The sequence below is a fragment of the Tinamus guttatus genome, unplaced genomic scaffold (assembly GCF_059628265.1).
Source record: "Tinamus guttatus ecotype Peru unplaced genomic scaffold, ASM5962826v1 Tinamus_guttatus_pri_ptg000601l, whole genome shotgun sequence".
Lineage (NCBI taxonomy): Eukaryota > Metazoa > Chordata > Aves > Tinamiformes > Tinamidae > Tinamus > Tinamus guttatus.
The window spans coordinates 5,162,196-5,180,488 of NW_028289135.1; the positions used below are offsets into that span (position 1 = coordinate 5,162,196).

The window sequence follows — 18,293 nt, forward strand, 5'->3', positions numbered from 1 at the left end:
AACCTGAGAATTACCAAATATTTTCTCCATGAGCTGGTTTTCCTCACATCAGCCATTGTCTGGCATTCCCTTCCCGAAGAGAAGTTGAAAAGGAAGGAGACAAAAAGGAAAGGGATCACAGTATCTCAATTTTATTTTCTTTCCTGAAAAGTATTCTCTTTGGGCAGACAGTAATTGTAGTTTCTAATGACACAAACTTGAAGGGGAACAGGAGAAGACTACAAACAGGTTTATGGGCCTATCAGCAGGAATATGTGGCTACAAATTGCTGAGTAAATGAAACAGCCTGTTGTTTCCTAAGACTGAGTTTGAGAGTGTTATGCCAAAGTATTTGAGGAGGAGCTAGAGCACCAGGCGGTGTAAAGAATACCTGCTGGGTCCTAATTGGTGCCCACTGTTGTTAATGGCTTCCTGTGGCTGAATGTTTACTTGTCATTTGTTTTGTGCTTTGTTTCCCAGCTACTGGGGGGAAAAAAAATACTGACCAAAACTTTATTTTGCTTTTAAGTGTATCCGTGGACACCAAGTGCCATACTGCAAATTGTCTCACGATGCTAAGTACCTCGAGTCTATTCCTCAGTCCTGTAATTACCTGGTATGCTTCAAAAGTTACATTTGCTTTCGATGTTGATTTTGAAATTGGGAAATTATCCGATAGATTTGTTATAACTTATATTAATTATACAATCAAGAAAATTAAGTATGAGTATCATGAACATTAAGACTATGAGTATCTAGGTGTTTGTCTACTACAAGGCTTTGCATGATCAGACATTTAAAAATGCATTAAATATACCAGTCTCTCATTAAATATCTTTTTTCTTAAAATGTTAATTCTCATTTTTTTGTGGAATATCCATGAAGGGTCTGTGAAAAATGAGAAAAAATGTAACCTTGCTTGCTCAAAACTTCCTTTCAAAAAAAGAATTACTGCAGCAATTACTGATATCCCTTCTGTTCTCATTCAAAGGGACTAAAACTCCCCAGCTTGGTGCTTCAGACCTTTTGCTCCTTCTTTCGTTAGTCTCCTTAACGAGACTGCCTGTTAGTGCCAGCCATGGTGTGAACACCTCCCTGCTGAGAAAAGCAGTGAAACTGCTATTTTTAACTAGGACACTGAAGAGTGTGTGGCGGATAACCATGTACACTCATTACAAGAAAGAATTAGAACTAGTAAAAACATCCTAATCCCATAATCTTGACTCATTTGTTTCTCCTACACTGTTCTATTTGGTTGGGAGAGGTGGAGCTGGGGAAAGTTTCATTTTCATAACCTTAAAAAGCAACTCAGACTTCTGAGAAGAAATACATATATCTCACTTTAATAACTGATTCTTAATCTGCATATCTGTGTTTGAAAAAAGAGCTCTCCTAAATCAGGCATTGATTCTAGGAATCACTTAGAGCTGAAGGAAATTTCATCCAGTATAGAAGACTGGGATTTAGATGCCAAGATCTAAGTATTTGCCCTATGCTTGTCTGGGTGGAAGAGTAAGGGAGGGAAAGTGGGTCTAACATTGCCCTTGACAGTCATCCAGGCAGATTTCTGTTTTGCATGTGGACCTCAAATAGGGTGCATCTAGCTAAATGGGCACCTTTTTCGTAATTCCGGAAGGGACATGAAAGGGACATTTTTTTCTATAAAAAAGGTATCCAAAACGCTTTCCCTTTTGTAGGAAGATGTTGATTAAAAAAAAAAAAAAAACACAAAACAGACAATAAAAACACTAGAGGTGAGAGTTAACAGGTTTTGCCCCATCACAAAGGGGAAGCTATTTTAGCTATTAGGGTATTTTTCCCCAGTGTATTTCTAACACATCTCCAAGCATTTACCAAGTTATTTTTTTACTGTTAAATAATTTTTATTTTCTCTGTCTTCCAGATAATAGGACTGCAGAATGAACTAATCAGACAGGGGGTCTTAAAGAACCAACAGGACTGTGAAGACTTTTGGAAACTGATTCCCCAGAGCAGTCGCAGTTCACAGCTCAAAGAAAAGCTTGAGGACATCAAATCAAAGAGTTGGGTTTCTTACATGTTTGGTCACCTGAATATTTAAACCCCCAAACTTAACTATTTTAGCTTAAATGTATACTGTTGTATTCATAGAATCATATGGTCGGAAAAGACCTTTAACATCATCAAGTCCAATGTAAGCCTCTCAATACCATTCTTGCTAAACCATGTCCCTGAGTGCCTCATCTACACGTTTCTTGAACACTGTCAAGGATGGTGATCCACCACGTCCCTGGGTAGCCTGTTCCAGTGCTTGACTACTCTTTCCATATACAAATTATTCCTAATATCTATCCTGAAAATGCCCTGGTGTAATATTCATTTTAACAGGTTACAGCCTTCTACGCTTAAAAGCCTGTCTTTCCTGTCCTTTATGTATATATTTATAATGTGTATTTTGAAAAAGCTTTTTCATGAGTCATATAATACATTATTAAAATGGTTATTAAGTATAATAATCTTTACTGGATTAGGATAAGGTATACCTTGATTTGTTGTCGTTGTGATCATTTAAATGTCACTTACTCAGACTCACAGAATGGTTGAGGCTGGAAGGGACTTCTAAAGATCATCTAGTCCATCCGCCCTGCTACCGCAGGGACACCTAGAGCACGTGGCACGGGATAGCATCCAGGCGGGTTTGGAAGATCTCATTCTGATCTTCATAAAGTCATTGAAATATGTACACTGCATTCTCAGTCCTTGTTACAGTGACCCTCTCTTAACCATTTCCCTATTTATTTTACAGTTGTATGTTGCTTTGTGTCTTGATTTATACCATCATCCTGCAAAGATGTACTATGTTCACTGTGCCTATTCCATTAACTTGAACTTGCCTGTTGAATCAAGACTGTCAGATCAGTGATTTAAAGGCAAAGATCAGGAACTGACGGAGACTCTTGATTTATTTAGAAATGTCTCAATCTCCATCAGTAGACCTAGAGCATAGGTTACTCTGTGCTTGTATTCTGTTTGTAATATGAAGTGTCTCTTGTTTTATACAAATCTGAGTACTATGATATTAAGAAATTAAAAAACAGGTGATAAATGCCAATCTAAAATCTAAGTACTCAAGTTAGAAAACTCTGTTATATCTAGACCATTTTTATTCCCATAACAAAATGGCAATGAGGTTTTGGTTATGTTTATGATTTTGTTTTTACTTTACAGTGATTGCTTCCAAACGTTTGCCTCCCCGTACCTGTCTAAGAACTGATACAGCAGAGCCAACTGATGTTTTTCGAAGTCGGAAACATGAGAAACTGAAAAAAGTAAGCAATTTTTGTTATAGTTAAACAAAACACTTCAAACAATGCTATTCGGCTGAGATTAAGGCATCTGAGGCCGCTTCTCTTGCATCTAAGCTTTGCTTGGTACAGGAGAAGAGTGGAAGCAGGTGCTGTGGGCCAGTCTGCTCTGGCTGGTCACCCAGTGCCTCACAGGGTCTGCTCAGTCTGTGCCAAAGACCCTCTGCTTCAGATAAAGCTGTGGCTTATATGGCCCCAAATTCTTTCATTGATATATGTTCCCTGAAAAAAAAAAAAGAATTGCCAATATATCAACATTTTTGCTATCAACATATCAACATTTGAAGTTATAGCTTCACTGGGGTTTTGTGAGACTATTGCACCTGATAGCGATGGGGTCGTTCCTTGCACTCCCTTCAGGCCTAACTATTATGAGTTGACTGTTGACTATTTCCAATACGGACTTATAAACTTGCTCATCTGCCTTCCCCTGAGCCTCCCCTGGAGTTATTACAGGCACCAGTTTTGTCAGCCGAGAGTTGTACCAGATCATGCTGGATGAGCAGAAAGAGGTCAATGTCGCATTTGGCTCTTGGTTATTTGTAATTACCTGGTTGTGGAGAACAAGAGCTAATAGTCCCATATTTTCTTCTGGTAGCCTAATATTATCCTTTTATTTTATTTGATTTGAGAGTGATCCAGCTTTATACCGCAAAAATAACACTGCCTTACGGTGGGAAGGGGAGGAACTGTCAAGAGTTAGAGAGAAAAATTATTAATTAACACTCAGTTAGTGCTTTCAGAGTAGAAAAGTCTGTTTCAGATTCAGCAACATGCTGCTGCTGTCAGAAGGAAATAAAGGTAAAGAAGTAAAGAGCCTTTGAGAAAGTACCCAGATTTTCTATCCTCCACACAAAAACTAGGTGGCCTTCAGGCAGAGAGGGGGTATAATTCAAAGAGGAGTGATGCTGAGAAGTAAAGGGTATAAATGTTGGGAAGAAGCTTTAGTAGCATGGGTGCCTTTACTTAGTGTTAATTGTTTAGATAAGACCTTCCGCACAAACCGTCTAAGACCTGGTGTTGCAAAAAGAGCATATTTAAGGGAGAGTGATGAGCGATGTGTGGAGTCTTTGGGAAGCTCACTGGTACTCCTAGGTCCAGTTATAGTGACTGGAGAGTTTGATCCCACTGTTCACAGAAAACGGTTTGGGTAGAGAATGCTTTTCAAATAATCTGGCAAAGAAAGATGGCTAACACAGCAGCAGGGTATGAAGGAAGGCAAAAATATATCTAATTTTATCTCAGGCCCCTTCTCACCCACCCCTGCCCCCAACCCACTTGTTTCCCCTCTTTGTGTACAGTTCACCAGCTGCGCCCTGTGAGATGAGCTGGGGTGGGCTGCGTTCTTCACACCTCCATGCAATGAACACATCGCTCTTCCAATCTGCTAGACTTAGCAGTATTTCTTGGGCTGGTCTGTCAAGCTGCTGAGGATACCTGAGAATTAAATTTGCAGTTTGCATTCTTTTCATAGGTATTGCATGCTCTGGAGAGAAGTCAAACATGGTCTTATGAATATGAACTCAGTGGTTCCAACCATCTATCTTTTTACTCTAATAAAGTCAGTTCTGTCCAAAAGGTATTTCACATGTTAGACACAGTAAACTAATCTATATTGGAACAGACAAAAATAAAATGCTCTTACTACAGGAATGAAAAATGTGGTGAGCTTCAGCCTCTTCCTGCCAAATTAAATGCTGTAATCTTACATTATTTTTTTTTCTTTGATGCAGATAAACAGTCGTCCTGTGCTTGAATTTATCTGATTAGGGTATATAATTTACTCCATATTTGCCATTTTTCCTACTTAAAGCATACTACAAGTTTAGAGCCTAGTTACCAAATTGTAATCTAGACAATGAACAGTTTGAAAGACGTGAAAGGTTATATGCTTTTGGTATAGGAGTTGCAGAATACGTAATCAAGAGTTTTATCGTCTATATTTGATAACAGAGCTTGAAGCTTTACTTTTAAATACACAGACAGTTTGTAGATTACTTTTAACCTGGACAACATTGAAGGAGTCACCATTGGTGAATTTTGGCAATGTTCCTGTAAGGTAAAGTAGTTTTGTAAATGAGGAAACTGAGAGCTAGTATATATGATCTGCTAAGGTCATTTTATGGTAAGTGAAGCTGAGATTTGCATCTCTGACTCTCACTATTTCTTTTCCTTTTCTGTCTTTTGTTTTTTTTTTCCTGATTCCAATGAGGAGGTATGGGAAAGAACACAAGACAGAAATTAATTTTCCTGCAAACAAATTTATCTGATTTGTGTGAGAAGAAAAAGTATAGATTAGGAAAGGTTTTGAGAGAGAACTTTAACCATCTTTAGTTGCTTTTGATTTCAACTTTAAAATATCTCTGTCTGCATGACATGAGACAATATTTGACCTTCTTACATGATAACAACTTTTGTTCTCAGAACAAAAAAGAACTGAAATCCCTCACTGTAATTACTGCTCATCAGAATAACTTTTTCCCTCTATCCCAATTTCTGATGTATCACCAATCACTATTATCTAGGTGATAGTATCAAAATTAGCAATTGTGATTGCTTTTCTGTAACATTTATGTTTACTGAAACGAAGAAGCTTCCCAGTTTTTCTCCCACAGAATGGTAGCAGTCTCAGAGCATCCTGAAGCTGGTGAGATACCACCATCTCTACACAGAAGAGGGTCCTACTCACAGCCAGTCATTTCCTTGCAAGCTTCACTTGGTTGGTTTTCCTCTGCTGCGGTTAAGGCAGCACATTTGCTAAGGATGTGAGTGGCAACTAGATTTTAGCTAAGGGATTTAGCTAAAAGGACTTCGAAAGTGGTCTACAATGCGAGGGCAAAAGGAGCTGGCTCATGTGGTATGATGAGTGGTCCTTTTTGATTAGAGGGCTTCAGCCTCTTGCCCATGCTTAAGACCCAACCCCATTCCTCCCAGTTAGACAAGAGAGGAATGTGCTGTGTGTACTCTACAAGTTGAAGCCCCAGTATCCCCGGCGTCATGCAAGTCCCCTCTGTTAAACTGAGTGTGGTAGATGGCTGTCAGGTGTCAGTGTGCCTGGTGCAGAGGGAAGGGACAGGGAAGGACTAAAGCTCTCCCAGTAGTTCACACTCGTCATTTGCTGTTGTCAGCTGTGACACTGACAACTCACCTTGCTACTACCTTCCCTCTAGTGCCAGGCCTTCCCCATCGCACTTTCAGAGCTAGAAAGAAGTGTCAGGACTGCGCAGCAGTTGTGTGCTGCTTACACCCCCTCCCCACAGCAGGATCACCTCTGTGGTGGCACCTGGCGAGGAGAATGCCACCCCTCGCCTGTGCGGCTGCCTGCACCTCTGCTCGAGCCACCCCACTGCCAGGGCATTCCAGGGCCAAGCGCTGCCTCAGCTACTGCAAAGTGGGTGTCTGCAGGCGTTGGAAAGGCAAGGATGCCCTGTCACCTTGTCTGGCTATCTGCCCTCTACCCTGGTATCATCTCTGCCTCCCCTGAGTAGAGCTGCAAGCACCTGTTTTCCTCTCGTGGACTCTGTTGTAGTCTCAGTCACAGTGCTCTCCGTGAGCAGCAGCATGCCATGGCTGGCGAATAACTGATCAGTTACGTGAGTTCTGGATAGGCTTTAGCCTTGGAATGTAGGACTTGTTAGGTCTTTGCTGTTGCCTTCTTGTCTTTGACCCATTACACATGTATATTTGAAAATATTTGAAAAGTATTGTTTGGCTGTAGTCTGGAAAAGGGCCTGGGTAAGTACATTTCACTCTTCTTTTTCTTTTTTTATGTCTGAAAGCGACTCTCTTCATGCTGAAACGATGAATAATCTGTCCCGAACTGCTGAGATTAATGACAGTTTTACACGGACCAGTGGGGTCTGGCCTGCCTTATGTTATTGTGTAGGTGTTTAGGAAAGTTACTTGGAGGTGATTGCCATTAAAGTAGATTTTAAGCTTTAAATTTGTATCTGTCTGGTGTTGCTGTCAGGTTACATGTTGTTTCTATAAACTATAATTTTGTCCATGCTTAAATTTCCTTTCTGGTTGGTTTATTTGTTTATTCTATAAGGTATGAATTTTACCAAAATGAACAGGGCTGCTGTAGGATTTAGCTACCAGCTTCAGCCTTTAGAATGATTTAGGTTAACTTTTGTCCTCAATGTGGATCTGACCAAAAAAAGGCAACATGAAAGAAAGGTGAATTTTACACCATGAAGAGAGTAAAAGTGAAATCACAGAAGCATCAGTTGTGTTTCTCTAAGAAAAACCAAAAATCTTATATGAATAATTTGTTTTTCTGTGTACCACTGATCATGAATGAGCTATTGTCTAGTTTGGATTAGCAACTAAGAAGCCAAATTATGCTCTTATTGGACTAAGTCCTAAATCATTTCTCTAGGTGAAAGCTCTCTGAATTCCCACCAGTGGAAGTGACAGCAGAAAACCAATAGTGAATGCTGGAAGTAAAGTCCTCTCTTGGTTTTTGGAGAGAGAGCTTGTTTGTAGACACTTTCAGGTGACTTTTTGTAATTGTTTCCAAACGAAGGGAGGATTAGTGGAGATGTCACCAAACCGTGAGGAGGCCTGGTGGCCCTTTCATCCTGCCCCAGTCTAAAGGTAGGCCACATGGGCCCTGTTTGCATGACCCAAGACAAATATATCTTGGCTCAGTGCTTGTTACTATAAGCTTGACTGAAGCAGAAGTGATTGCTCACAAATACGTGAGAGAAAAATAAAGCTGAGAAATGGAAGGGCAGCCTTTTATAGTATGAAAAGAGGAAAGGGCCATTTGAAAATGAATTTTAAAACCCATCTTTTCAGACAACTATATGGGTAGAACGACAACAAGAGAAAATATAGCATTGTCAAGATATTTTTTGAAGAGTGACACTATATGAAAGAAAAGTTCAGGCTAAGAATTTAAAGAGGTTGGTTGAAATGAAGTGGCTTATTTTTCCGTGCCTAGTTTGTGACATCTGAAAAATGTTCTAAGATGGAGAAGGAAAAACAGGAGAGGAAAAATAGCACATAGACATGAGCTTCGGTGTTCTTTCAGATTTTTCTAGTGCTTGGCATCTTAGGAATATATTTCTATTTACAGTTATAGTTATGAGTGGTTACAATAATGAGCAATTCCATGGCAATCACATTGTACCTGTGCAAAACCAGCATTTAGATAGGCAGCCGGATGCAAATCTTTGGAGAATCATGACCAAAAGCTTTCATTTTTCTCCATGAAATTCGCCTGGCTCTCAATCAAAGATCTTGTCTGCTCACAAACTGGTATTAATTTAAATATATCTGCATTTTGTAACTGATAGAGTCAATCAGTGTAGGTTTTACATAGACATTGCCTGAGGTGTTTCCTGGTTTTATATTCCTGCCCGCCACGATTAGATACGTATGTGTAACCTCTTTATTAAGATTTGCTTGTGTTCTTCAGTGCTTGTATACAAACATTTATAAGCATTAGTGCTGTTTCACTTTCCTTAAAGTCCTTGTTCCTATTCTACAAAGATAAGAGATAAGATTTTTTTTCATTTGGGTAAAATCACTATTCATAATAAATCCTGGAAGTGAAAGAAAAGAGCAAGAAAATAGATGTTGTTTTTACTAAGAATATTTTTGTATCTATCTAGAAGAGGAACAATTCAACAGTGGTTAACAGCTCAACAGTGCTAGAGTTTTAACAAAATCCATCTCTAACATAAAACTACAGTCTGTAATTTTGTTTATGTATACATATATTTCTCTGCTAGAAAACTATCTTGGGCATGCTTTTTTTACTAGTATTGACATAACATTGCACCCAAAAATGGCTTGTTATTTAATGTGAAGAAAAGCGTTGAAAACGCTACATACAAAAATAATAGATATTACCTTTCAGGATGCTTTGAACCAGTAGTCTTCATTTCACTCCTCTTGAAAGACATTTAGATCTAATATATGAAACATATATAATGATAAGTTGTCAGTTTAAATGTAGTCATTTTCCCTCTTTCAATTGAGTTATTCTAACCAAAGAGCCCTGCTAATGTCACACAGCCTGAGAGTACCCCAGAAAGTGCTGGGGTGCCTACCAGAAGCTCCATTGCTCTTGACTCAATACCCAGATCCCCATTCTCAATGGGGAAAGTTTTGGATATGTCACCAAGACAAAAAACTGTGTTGTATTAACAACTGAAAATATAGGATTGGCATAAAATAAATGAAAGAGACTACATGTATAAGCAGTCTGGAGCTGGAGACTGTGGTACTCAGTCAAGTCTGACTCTTCCTTTAGAAAATTAGGTTTGATGCAATCCTGCTACCTTGCTGTTCTTCCTTGCATCTTTCCAGTGACTTTTGAGCACATTGGCCAGTTTCATCTGTTTGACAGGAAGAGTAAGGCCGCAGATATATTTAGGCTCTTAAAAGATTTGTGAAAACAGGAGAACAGGCGAGTGAGTCAGTGTGGCACAAATCTGAAAAGACTGAAGTGCAAGTTGAGGCTGTTTCTTTCTTCTGTCTCTTTGATGGTCTGTTCATCACCGGCACTGCGATGAGCCAGCAAGTGCTGCCCAGCAGAACTGCCCAGGTGTAGAACTTAGGGGCAGGAAATGGAAACTTTATAGTGAGGAAAGGAGGTCAAAGGAGCAACTTTGTTGTTGTTGTTGTTATTGCTACTATGTTTCATTTTAAAGTAATTAAAGCCATTATGGATTCACTAACTTGCTGTGTCTGAGTGCGCCAAGTCCCAAAGTATGATGCATGTGTAACGTTCACTCAGTCACAGTTCCAGAATGACAAATAGAGAAGAACTGGAGAAGGAAATGTTGATCACAGAGCAAGGTGACCAAAATATAGACAAGCATGTTGGTTGCCTGGATACACTTTTTGTTGTATTGTGAAGGAAGACCTGAAAGACAAATCTTTTTCAGGTCTATTTCAGCATTGGAAGGAAGGAATATAAAAATAAAAATTTCAGAAATTGGAAGGATATTGCTGTTAATAGCAATGGAGAAAAGGATATAACAGAAAGAACACCACAGTCTGTTTAGTAATACTTACACATCTTAGCATTAAATAAATTGTGATCCTTCCAGGGCAGCGCATCGGAAATGTTATTGGGTGTATAAGGAGATGTTAGGTATTGAGATGTAAATTTGTGAGTCATTTACCTAAAGGTAATAGTTATATCAGTGTGAAGAGTGGAGGCTCCCTGAGGATAAGATACAGAAGATGACCCAGGATAGAGCTTTGAAGAGCTCTCGCAGACGGGAGACGAGACAGAGGAGAATGAGGAGCCATTAGACGAGACAAGGAATCCATGCATGTGCTAGGCTGTAATGTAATATAGAGATAGCTCTGTTAGGATTTTCCTGGGCATCAGAAGTGCCCGTCACTTACTCCACTGTACTCAGATCAGACTGTTGCTGATATCTGAGCTTGCCTGTTAAAACTAAATTGGCGAGTAATTAGGTACTTGCCAAGTACAAGTTAAAGTATCTTTACCTTATAACGCAGAGGTAGTTTTAAAACAAGGAACCAGAAGCAAGATGAACTTCAAAGGAGAAGAAAGATGATGAAGTGGGGTTGAAAGCAGGAAGGAGAAAACATAGTGCTACATGTAATGGGGCTGAAGAAGGGAAGGAATGGAGTGAGATGCACGTAGTTTTCATCACAGAGGGGGAAAGGAAGAAGCCAGGTTGAATCAGTGAATACACTGATGGGAGTAAAGGGCAGTGTAGTGAGCAGAAGTTTTGGGCTTCAGGGGGATAAGGCAGAAGTTTGGGAATAGGTCTCGGATCTATTTCTTCACATGTGTTGTTGGTACTGTTGTGACAATGTTAGTAGGTTAAGACTAAAACTCCTCTCTGTCTCCTCCCATCCCTATTTTTAATCACAGCAAAATAAAACCTCACATCCCTCCATGCTTCAAGCAGCTTTCCTTTTCCCTAAGCAGTATGCCCTTGTGGCAGGTGCCACTGGTCCTGAAAGGCCCCTGATTCTTCCTCCTCTCAGGCAACCAAGATGTAGCTGCCTCAGAACGAGGAAAAGGGAGTCTGTGTATGTGGGGCCAGTCCATCTGTGCAGGAGCGGGAGGAGACAGAGCGTCTCTTCGCAGGGATTGGCTTTTGAGGAACTGTATTTTTCTGACATGACCAACCTTGCCATCCCCACCCAAATAACCTTTCACTTTTTTTTGGTACAGAATTTCAGAAAAGCGGTTGGTGACAGCCGGCAAATCGCAATCAGTTGTACAAACTTCCTTTCTTTTCCAGGAGGTCTTTCATTTGTACTTGCAATTCCAAATCACCAGCCATTCCTGTTTTAAATCTACGGCTACTGTGTAAGAGATTAGCAGGCAGTTAATAGTCACTTCAATTTAAGATTGTCAATTTCAGCAGCAAATGTAGGTAGGTGGTAGATCCCAGAGTCTGGATCAAAATCAGACATTAAGTGTCTTTTCTGGGAAATAGAAGCATGAATAAAAACAGATTCATAAGAAGGATTGAGGTTTAAGCATTTTTTTCTTATTAAAAATGTCATTGTTTACTTGGAAAACTTAAGGTAGTTCATTTTAAAGTGGAATGATGTTTTGACAAAGAAATCTTTTTTTTTCAAAAACTGCATCAGAGACAGGGCACAGGTTTGGGTCTTCGTGTGAAATTAGTCTTTATTCTTCCATAGGAGTTTAAGGTGCTGCTGGTGAAGCTTACTTAAAGGAGGTCCTGCTGTGCAAATTTGTGGATTATCAAGTAGATGGATTATGGATGAAAATGGATCCATGTGGAAGTCAGTGTAAAGTAGCTGGTGTGTTGTGAACTCACAGGTGGCCTTTCTAAGGATGAACTTCCTTTTTTTGGACCTGGAAATGTTAAGGAGTAAGCCTCTTTAAACAGAGCTGGTACAAAGTACTTACTCAGGTTAGTCTCCTGCGTACATGGGGCCTTTGAAGTTATTCCTTAATAAGTTTTTCCAGTATCTCTGAAGTGAGACTTGATAATCACATAAAATAAAAGTAATTGTTAACCTCAAATATTCCATGAGGGGAGAAGTTCACAGATGTGATATTGTCAGTCTCTTGATGCCTCTACAAGGGTGACTGATGAGTATAGATATGTGAAGGAGGAGAGACTCGTGCCAACTCATTTTTAGCAGTATGCGTAAGGAAGGCTAGGGGAGCATCATGACTTGATGCTTTCAGCAACCTCATAGTGAAAGATGAAAATCACAATGTCGTCTCTTTTTCTCAAAACGTGGGGTTATTCATGCATGTACTTTGCAAATAGTAACTGCTGAGGTCACGCATCAGCGTGGCCAGGGAGTTTCATATTTAACCTAGCAGCAGTTTGTGGTGTGTTGATGAAGCTGTGTCACTGGGACAGGTACTTGCCTGCGGGAATTAGAAAGTGCTCTCTAAGAACTGTCATGCCTTGTGCTGACAAGTCCTTCACTGGTGTGAACTCTCACTGTCTTCTTCGTCAGGACAGCTGCTGCGTGAGCACATTCTGCTTCACATGTGTCAAAGAACAAATTCGCAACTGGATAGGAAATTCTGAGAGCTGACATGAAAAAGGAGCTTTGGGAATACAGGAACATTTTTTGAACCTACTATTTTTCTATGCGTTATTTTTTCTAGACAGATATGTAAGAAATATATTACATTCTGATTGCATTGTAAAATATGAAATTAAGCATTTTCCTGTTGTGCAATCAAATCTCTCATGTTCGCAGTATAGAAAATATGCCCTTTATGTTATAGTTCCATACAACTTATTATTATTACTCTCATGTACAGCAAGTTTGACATAGTGTAACATATAGGTTGCTCTGTAAGAGGATTGCAGGTGTGTTTGGCTAAGGCTATACACTGCAGGCCTGTTTTCTGTCACCTTGCTCTTTGTGTTGTCATTTATATCAATGCAAGTAGGTGTAAACTGCTGCTAATTCAGGGAGGTGGCAATGACTGCCCAAGGTGCAGAGACATGAGAATCAGACTTTATATCTGTAATACCCTGTATTGCACTGCAGAATATGCTCCCTATTCATTTTCCCTTCAGTGTGCTTTTCCAATCAAAAGGAACTTGTTGCACTGTGTTTTGCAGAAGAGCTTACAGAGTCACTGTATCAAGACTTTTTAGAGGACCTTTCCACGAGTGCTGAAAGCAAATGCAAAAGCACTTAAACAACAGTTAATATTCTGCTTTTTGTTTCCTAAAAACTCATCCTTCATTTTTTCTGGCATACGGACCAGAGAGCCACACATTCCACTGTGAAGGTATCACTAATGATGTGCTAGTTCTCAAGGATGTATCAGAGTGCTGCAGCTCACACCCGATAACACTGCTCACTCCAGTGCTGGCACACTTTGCCTGCTGAGTGCAAAAATCTCTCCTGAAACAGATCTAAAGCAAGAAGCTGGGATCTGCATTGACTTGCAGGGCCATAGAACAAGTAGCGTTAAAATCAATTCTCACACAGAATCCTCTTTCTCAGAATACTAAATAGAATACTTGATCCTTCCTCTCTTGAATGTCTTGCTTTTCCCCTCATTTCCTGTATACAGGAAATGCAAAATGCAAGTGCTGCTTGTGTTACAAATGTTTAGCCTTTTGCCTTTTTAAAGCACACCAGTTATGTGCTGTGGTAAGACTTTTTCCTTTTTTTTGTTTTTTTTTTTTTAAACTTACGTTTTATCACAGGATAGAAATTAAATAGAGCTCCTGTATTTGATTAATTGACAAGACTATGGCAAAATATAATTAATAGCTTTTCTCTGAGATTAAGCATGTCTTCTGTTTTGACCGAATAAACATGCACAGTAAGGCAACAAAAGTCTCCAAATTAAAACCGAATAGGGAACATTATGAATTGGACAGAGAACTGTGGGGTTCAGATGCTCGTAGAGATTGCTGGGAATAATTCTCTTGATTTTAACTCTTATTTGCCAGCTGTGCTGGGTTTCTGCAGAGAGGGATCTACTTTGCTGTTTACAAACTACAGTATATAGCTAACATCTGGCACCAGGTCAGAGAGGTTGCTATGTTCTTTCTTTGCTCAGCTGGCTGCTTAAACTGCCTGTTGTAACTGGGATGTTTGTAGTTATTTTCTTTCTTGATAGTAGTTTGTATCATAGTATATGGTCAGAAAGACACAGACAAGATTGTTTGTAGGTTTCTTTAATAAGACCAGTTTAAAAAAGCAGAAAGACTTTGAGTTACATAGACCTTTCTAGCAAATTCTGTGACTAGATAACATTGAGCTTGATAGTTCTAGGAGACTTAGAACTTCAAAGGCTGTTTTCTCCTTGACATCTCCTCGTTAATCCTGTCTTTACTGATAAAATTTAAATGCCAGGAGGACCTGACAGATCATTGACCTGATCTGCTCTTTAAGGGTCCATTGCATTTTGCCCACATAGGAGGTCCAGTGTTTGGCCAATATAGATTGACCAGAGAGGCATTCAGTTTTGGCTGGATGCCATCAAAGTGAAAAGTCCATTTGCTTTACTTGCTGGTAGCAGTTACTGATGCTCTCTGCTCAAAATGCATATGCTCTGTTGCTGTTTGGAGTTTCTTCCAATATCCCCTTCCATTCATTGCTTCTGCTTTTGCATGCTGTTTTAAAGAGCTGTTCAGTACCTGGAATATTGTGCATGTGGAATTATGCTTATCCATTGCTCAGGGTCTTTTCTAGTTGAACTTGCCTGTCTAGACAGAGCAGGTCTGAATGTGCCCACTGTCAGGGGCATCTCTAATCAGATTTCTACAGAGAAATTTTTACTCAAACTGTATTGCATCCACAAAGTTATCATTGCTTATCAAACTGGTAGTCTTCTCAAATAATGAAGAAATGACTGCATTCATTATATATTTATTGAGTAAATCATTAGAATGAGCTGTTTTATCTAAGGGTTTGCAAATTGTTGAAGGTGTTGACTGAACTTCTGCATAACTGAGCCAAATGAAACTTCCCTTGTGACTGAGAGCATCTTTGCTACCTCATTCATTTCATGAACCTCTGCAGCTCTGGCTTGTGCCTAGAAGTGAGGGTGTCCAAATTTCTGTGTTGATTCCAGTAGACTGAGAGACAGGGCTGCTGGAACTCCAGTGTGATGCTGTCCCTACTCATCTTCAGAGAGCTACAGGTAGCAGCCACTTGACCAACAGTGATTTGAGGCAGATGATGAAACAGTGAACAGATGAAACAGTGAACAGTAAAACAAGGCAATTGAACCTCATGTCTCATTGAAGTGTAATAGCCACCTAAAGAAGAACATTATTTTTAAGGCTTCGTCAGAACAATTTTGCAGAAAGATTACAAGGGTACTCGTATTTTTTTTTCTTTTATTCCTTTTTTCTAACTTGAAAAGGGTAACATGGCCTACAAGATTTTAAATCTCTGTTTCCAAGCCGTGGTGCTTTCTTGGCCTCTGAACCAGATCTTTAATCTAGATACAGATGTCAGAAAGAAGTAGTACAATTTCCTAGCCAGTAATGAAAATCAGGGAGCTGGGGGCTTGTTTACCAGCTTACCATAAGCACTGTGTGGTGTAGTCTGGTGTTACAGCTGGCAGACCTAATAGCTCCTGCCTGGTCTATATTATAACAGCCATGCCAAGTCCTGCACTTCTTGCCTTCTCCTGCTTGTCTGACAGCAAAGTGAGCCTGTTCAAAGAGCTTAAAAATACTAACTTCTTTTTTCTTTGTAGCATTTCTTTGTTCCTTGTGCATTTCCCTCAGTTGTTGCCTGGGTCAGGACTGCAGTTTTGCAGTAATTTGGGATTCGTGTAAATGTCGCCCCCTGTCCACCCCTGCTTGTGCTGTCACTGGGGCTCATGCAGCCCGTGTGGGGAGCCACGTCTCAGAGCCCATCTGGAGAAGAGCCATATTCCCCCTGCTTTTATTCATCTATTTGTTTATTTGGTGGGGGTTATTTTTGAGCTGGTTTGCTGATATGGCTCACTACATGGCTGTACAAATACTAGCAGGAACAGGGGGTAGGACCTCCTTTTGCTAGTAACTTCTAGAACAGTAAAAGGACTGCTTCAGCTATCCCATGTTAATCTACACCTGTTCCACTGAAACTAGAGTGTTTATCCTGTATCTGAGGTAAATGAGAAGAGAATCCAATTCCATGGAAATAAAATATTGCATGAGAAAAGATGTGAAGGACAGAAAAACTGGAAGGTACTACTGTTCAGCAGTCTCTTTCTTTCAATATATCTGATCAGTCCTTCTCGTTAAGGCATTGTAAGATAGCACATTAAGGGGCAAATACACCCTAGTGAGATAGTTAGTGGGCTTTTAGTTGAGTATCCTGCTTATAAAATGCATCTTTCTGACTTTTTTTCCTCTGCTACTCACAGAACTCAGCCAATGTGACAGGATCAGTGTGCTGCCAACCTCCACTTCATCATCCAAGTAAACACACAAAGTCCCCAAAAGAAACTGAGCAAATATTTCCTAAGGTAAGTGTGAAAATCCCAGCCCACGCTGGCCCTTTTCAGCTGACATTCACTGTAAAATTACTAAATTGCATGAATGGAATAAAGGCCACGTTTGTCTGTGGTGTTTCTGCTGGTCTTATTGGAGTCACTCTTGCTACCCGTTTTGATGCAGAGTTACTCATAGGTCAGTGGGTGGTTTGGTTTGGCTTCAAAGCTCTCAGCTGATTTTTCTGCAGTGGAAATTTATCTGAACTAAAGGGGAAAATGTTGATAAGTTGTGGATGCCCACCTGTGAAAGTGGCAGTTCTAACTACTTTTTTTTTTCTTTTCTTTTAAGTCCTAATTTTAATACCTTTCTCATTTGTCTTTTCTAAATTAAAAAATCTTTCTATGTCACTCAAAGCCCAGCCTCTGGCTCTAATCCTGTTTTGTTCATATGCGCATAAGGTAGAAGAGGGGAAGTCCAGGCCTGTACAGTGTGGGGCTAGTGTATCTCCTTGCTGGTGAAGATCTTGCCCTTGCTCTGCAAGGAGGCCTTTCAGGCAGTTGCAATGCTGCTGCTCTTCCTCCAGGCCTTGCAATGGAATTCCCCATGCTAATGCTTTCCAGGGGAATATAGACATGTACCAATTCTTCTAAGTGCAAAGAATCTATTGGCTCGAAAATGTGGCCACCCTTCATCTTTGCTGCTGAGAATGAAACAGTACTTTTTTTTTTTTTCCCTCCAGTAAGTAGATGTTGAAAGGACTTTTTCTGACTATCATTTCTCTGTTGCGCTAGACTCTTGTTCAGTCTTGCACTTTGCCTCCCTTGATTATTATAGTGCCTTCAGCCTCTGCAAGGACAAATATTTTCACTCTTCAGAGCGTAAGAGCTAAAATCATCTCTTGGCCTGTTGATGTAGTTGTGTCACTCCCAGGGGAGGATCTCTTAATGGCTCTCCATCTTTTCTCACCTCCAAAATTTCTTAAAGCTTTTCTTCCCCATTGCTATGTTTTAAATTCCTCTGCTCTTGTGACATCCTCAGTTATATTTCCTTTCCTCTGCTATGGCCTTTATGCTGCTGCCTAAGCACTATACTGGTTTCCTGAGCTCATCCAGAGAGCCCACACCACAATCATCCTAATAGTCCATCCTGGCTGCTCTGATAAGAGAGGGCCTTGAAGACAAATATTAAAGTACTGTTTCCCTTCACTGACTTTCCTCTGAGTGCCCATCTTTTGGCCAGCGTGAGAGAGTGACAGTTCCTTCTGGAATATAAAAAAACAATTATTGCTGTATAGGTTCTACTGTAAACAAATCACAGATACTGCTACGAACTTCAGTTAGGAGCAGAAAAGAAAATAGACTCATAATATTTAAAATTTCAGCCCTGGGAGTAAGTGATCAAGTTTTTCGACAAGCCGTCTATTTCTCCACTAAAAATGAGCTAAGGAAGAGACCACTTCTCCTTTTTCACACCACAATGTTCTTCCAGGGCCTGCAAAATCACATGTGCTTCAGAAATTGTATCTTTAGTCCATTTAGCACCAGGAAAGAATTATGTGAGTAAG

At 39.9% G+C, this 18,293-nt stretch overlaps 1 protein-coding gene across 1 annotated transcript in view; it reads left to right on the forward strand.

The window, feature by feature from the left end:
* LOC104578267 (T-box transcription factor T) overlaps positions 1-18,293 on the forward strand; it is a 56,266-nt gene that overhangs the window by 23,430 nt on the left and 14,543 nt on the right. The window contains exons 5-8 of the mRNA XM_088534832.1: positions 509-595; positions 1,883-2,021; positions 3,187-3,287; positions 16,660-16,761. Of these exons, the coding sequence (XP_088390958.1) occupies positions 509-595; positions 1,883-2,021; positions 3,187-3,287; positions 16,660-16,761 (429 nt within the window). The remainder of the gene's footprint in view (positions 1-508; positions 596-1,882; positions 2,022-3,186; positions 3,288-16,659; positions 16,762-18,293) is intronic.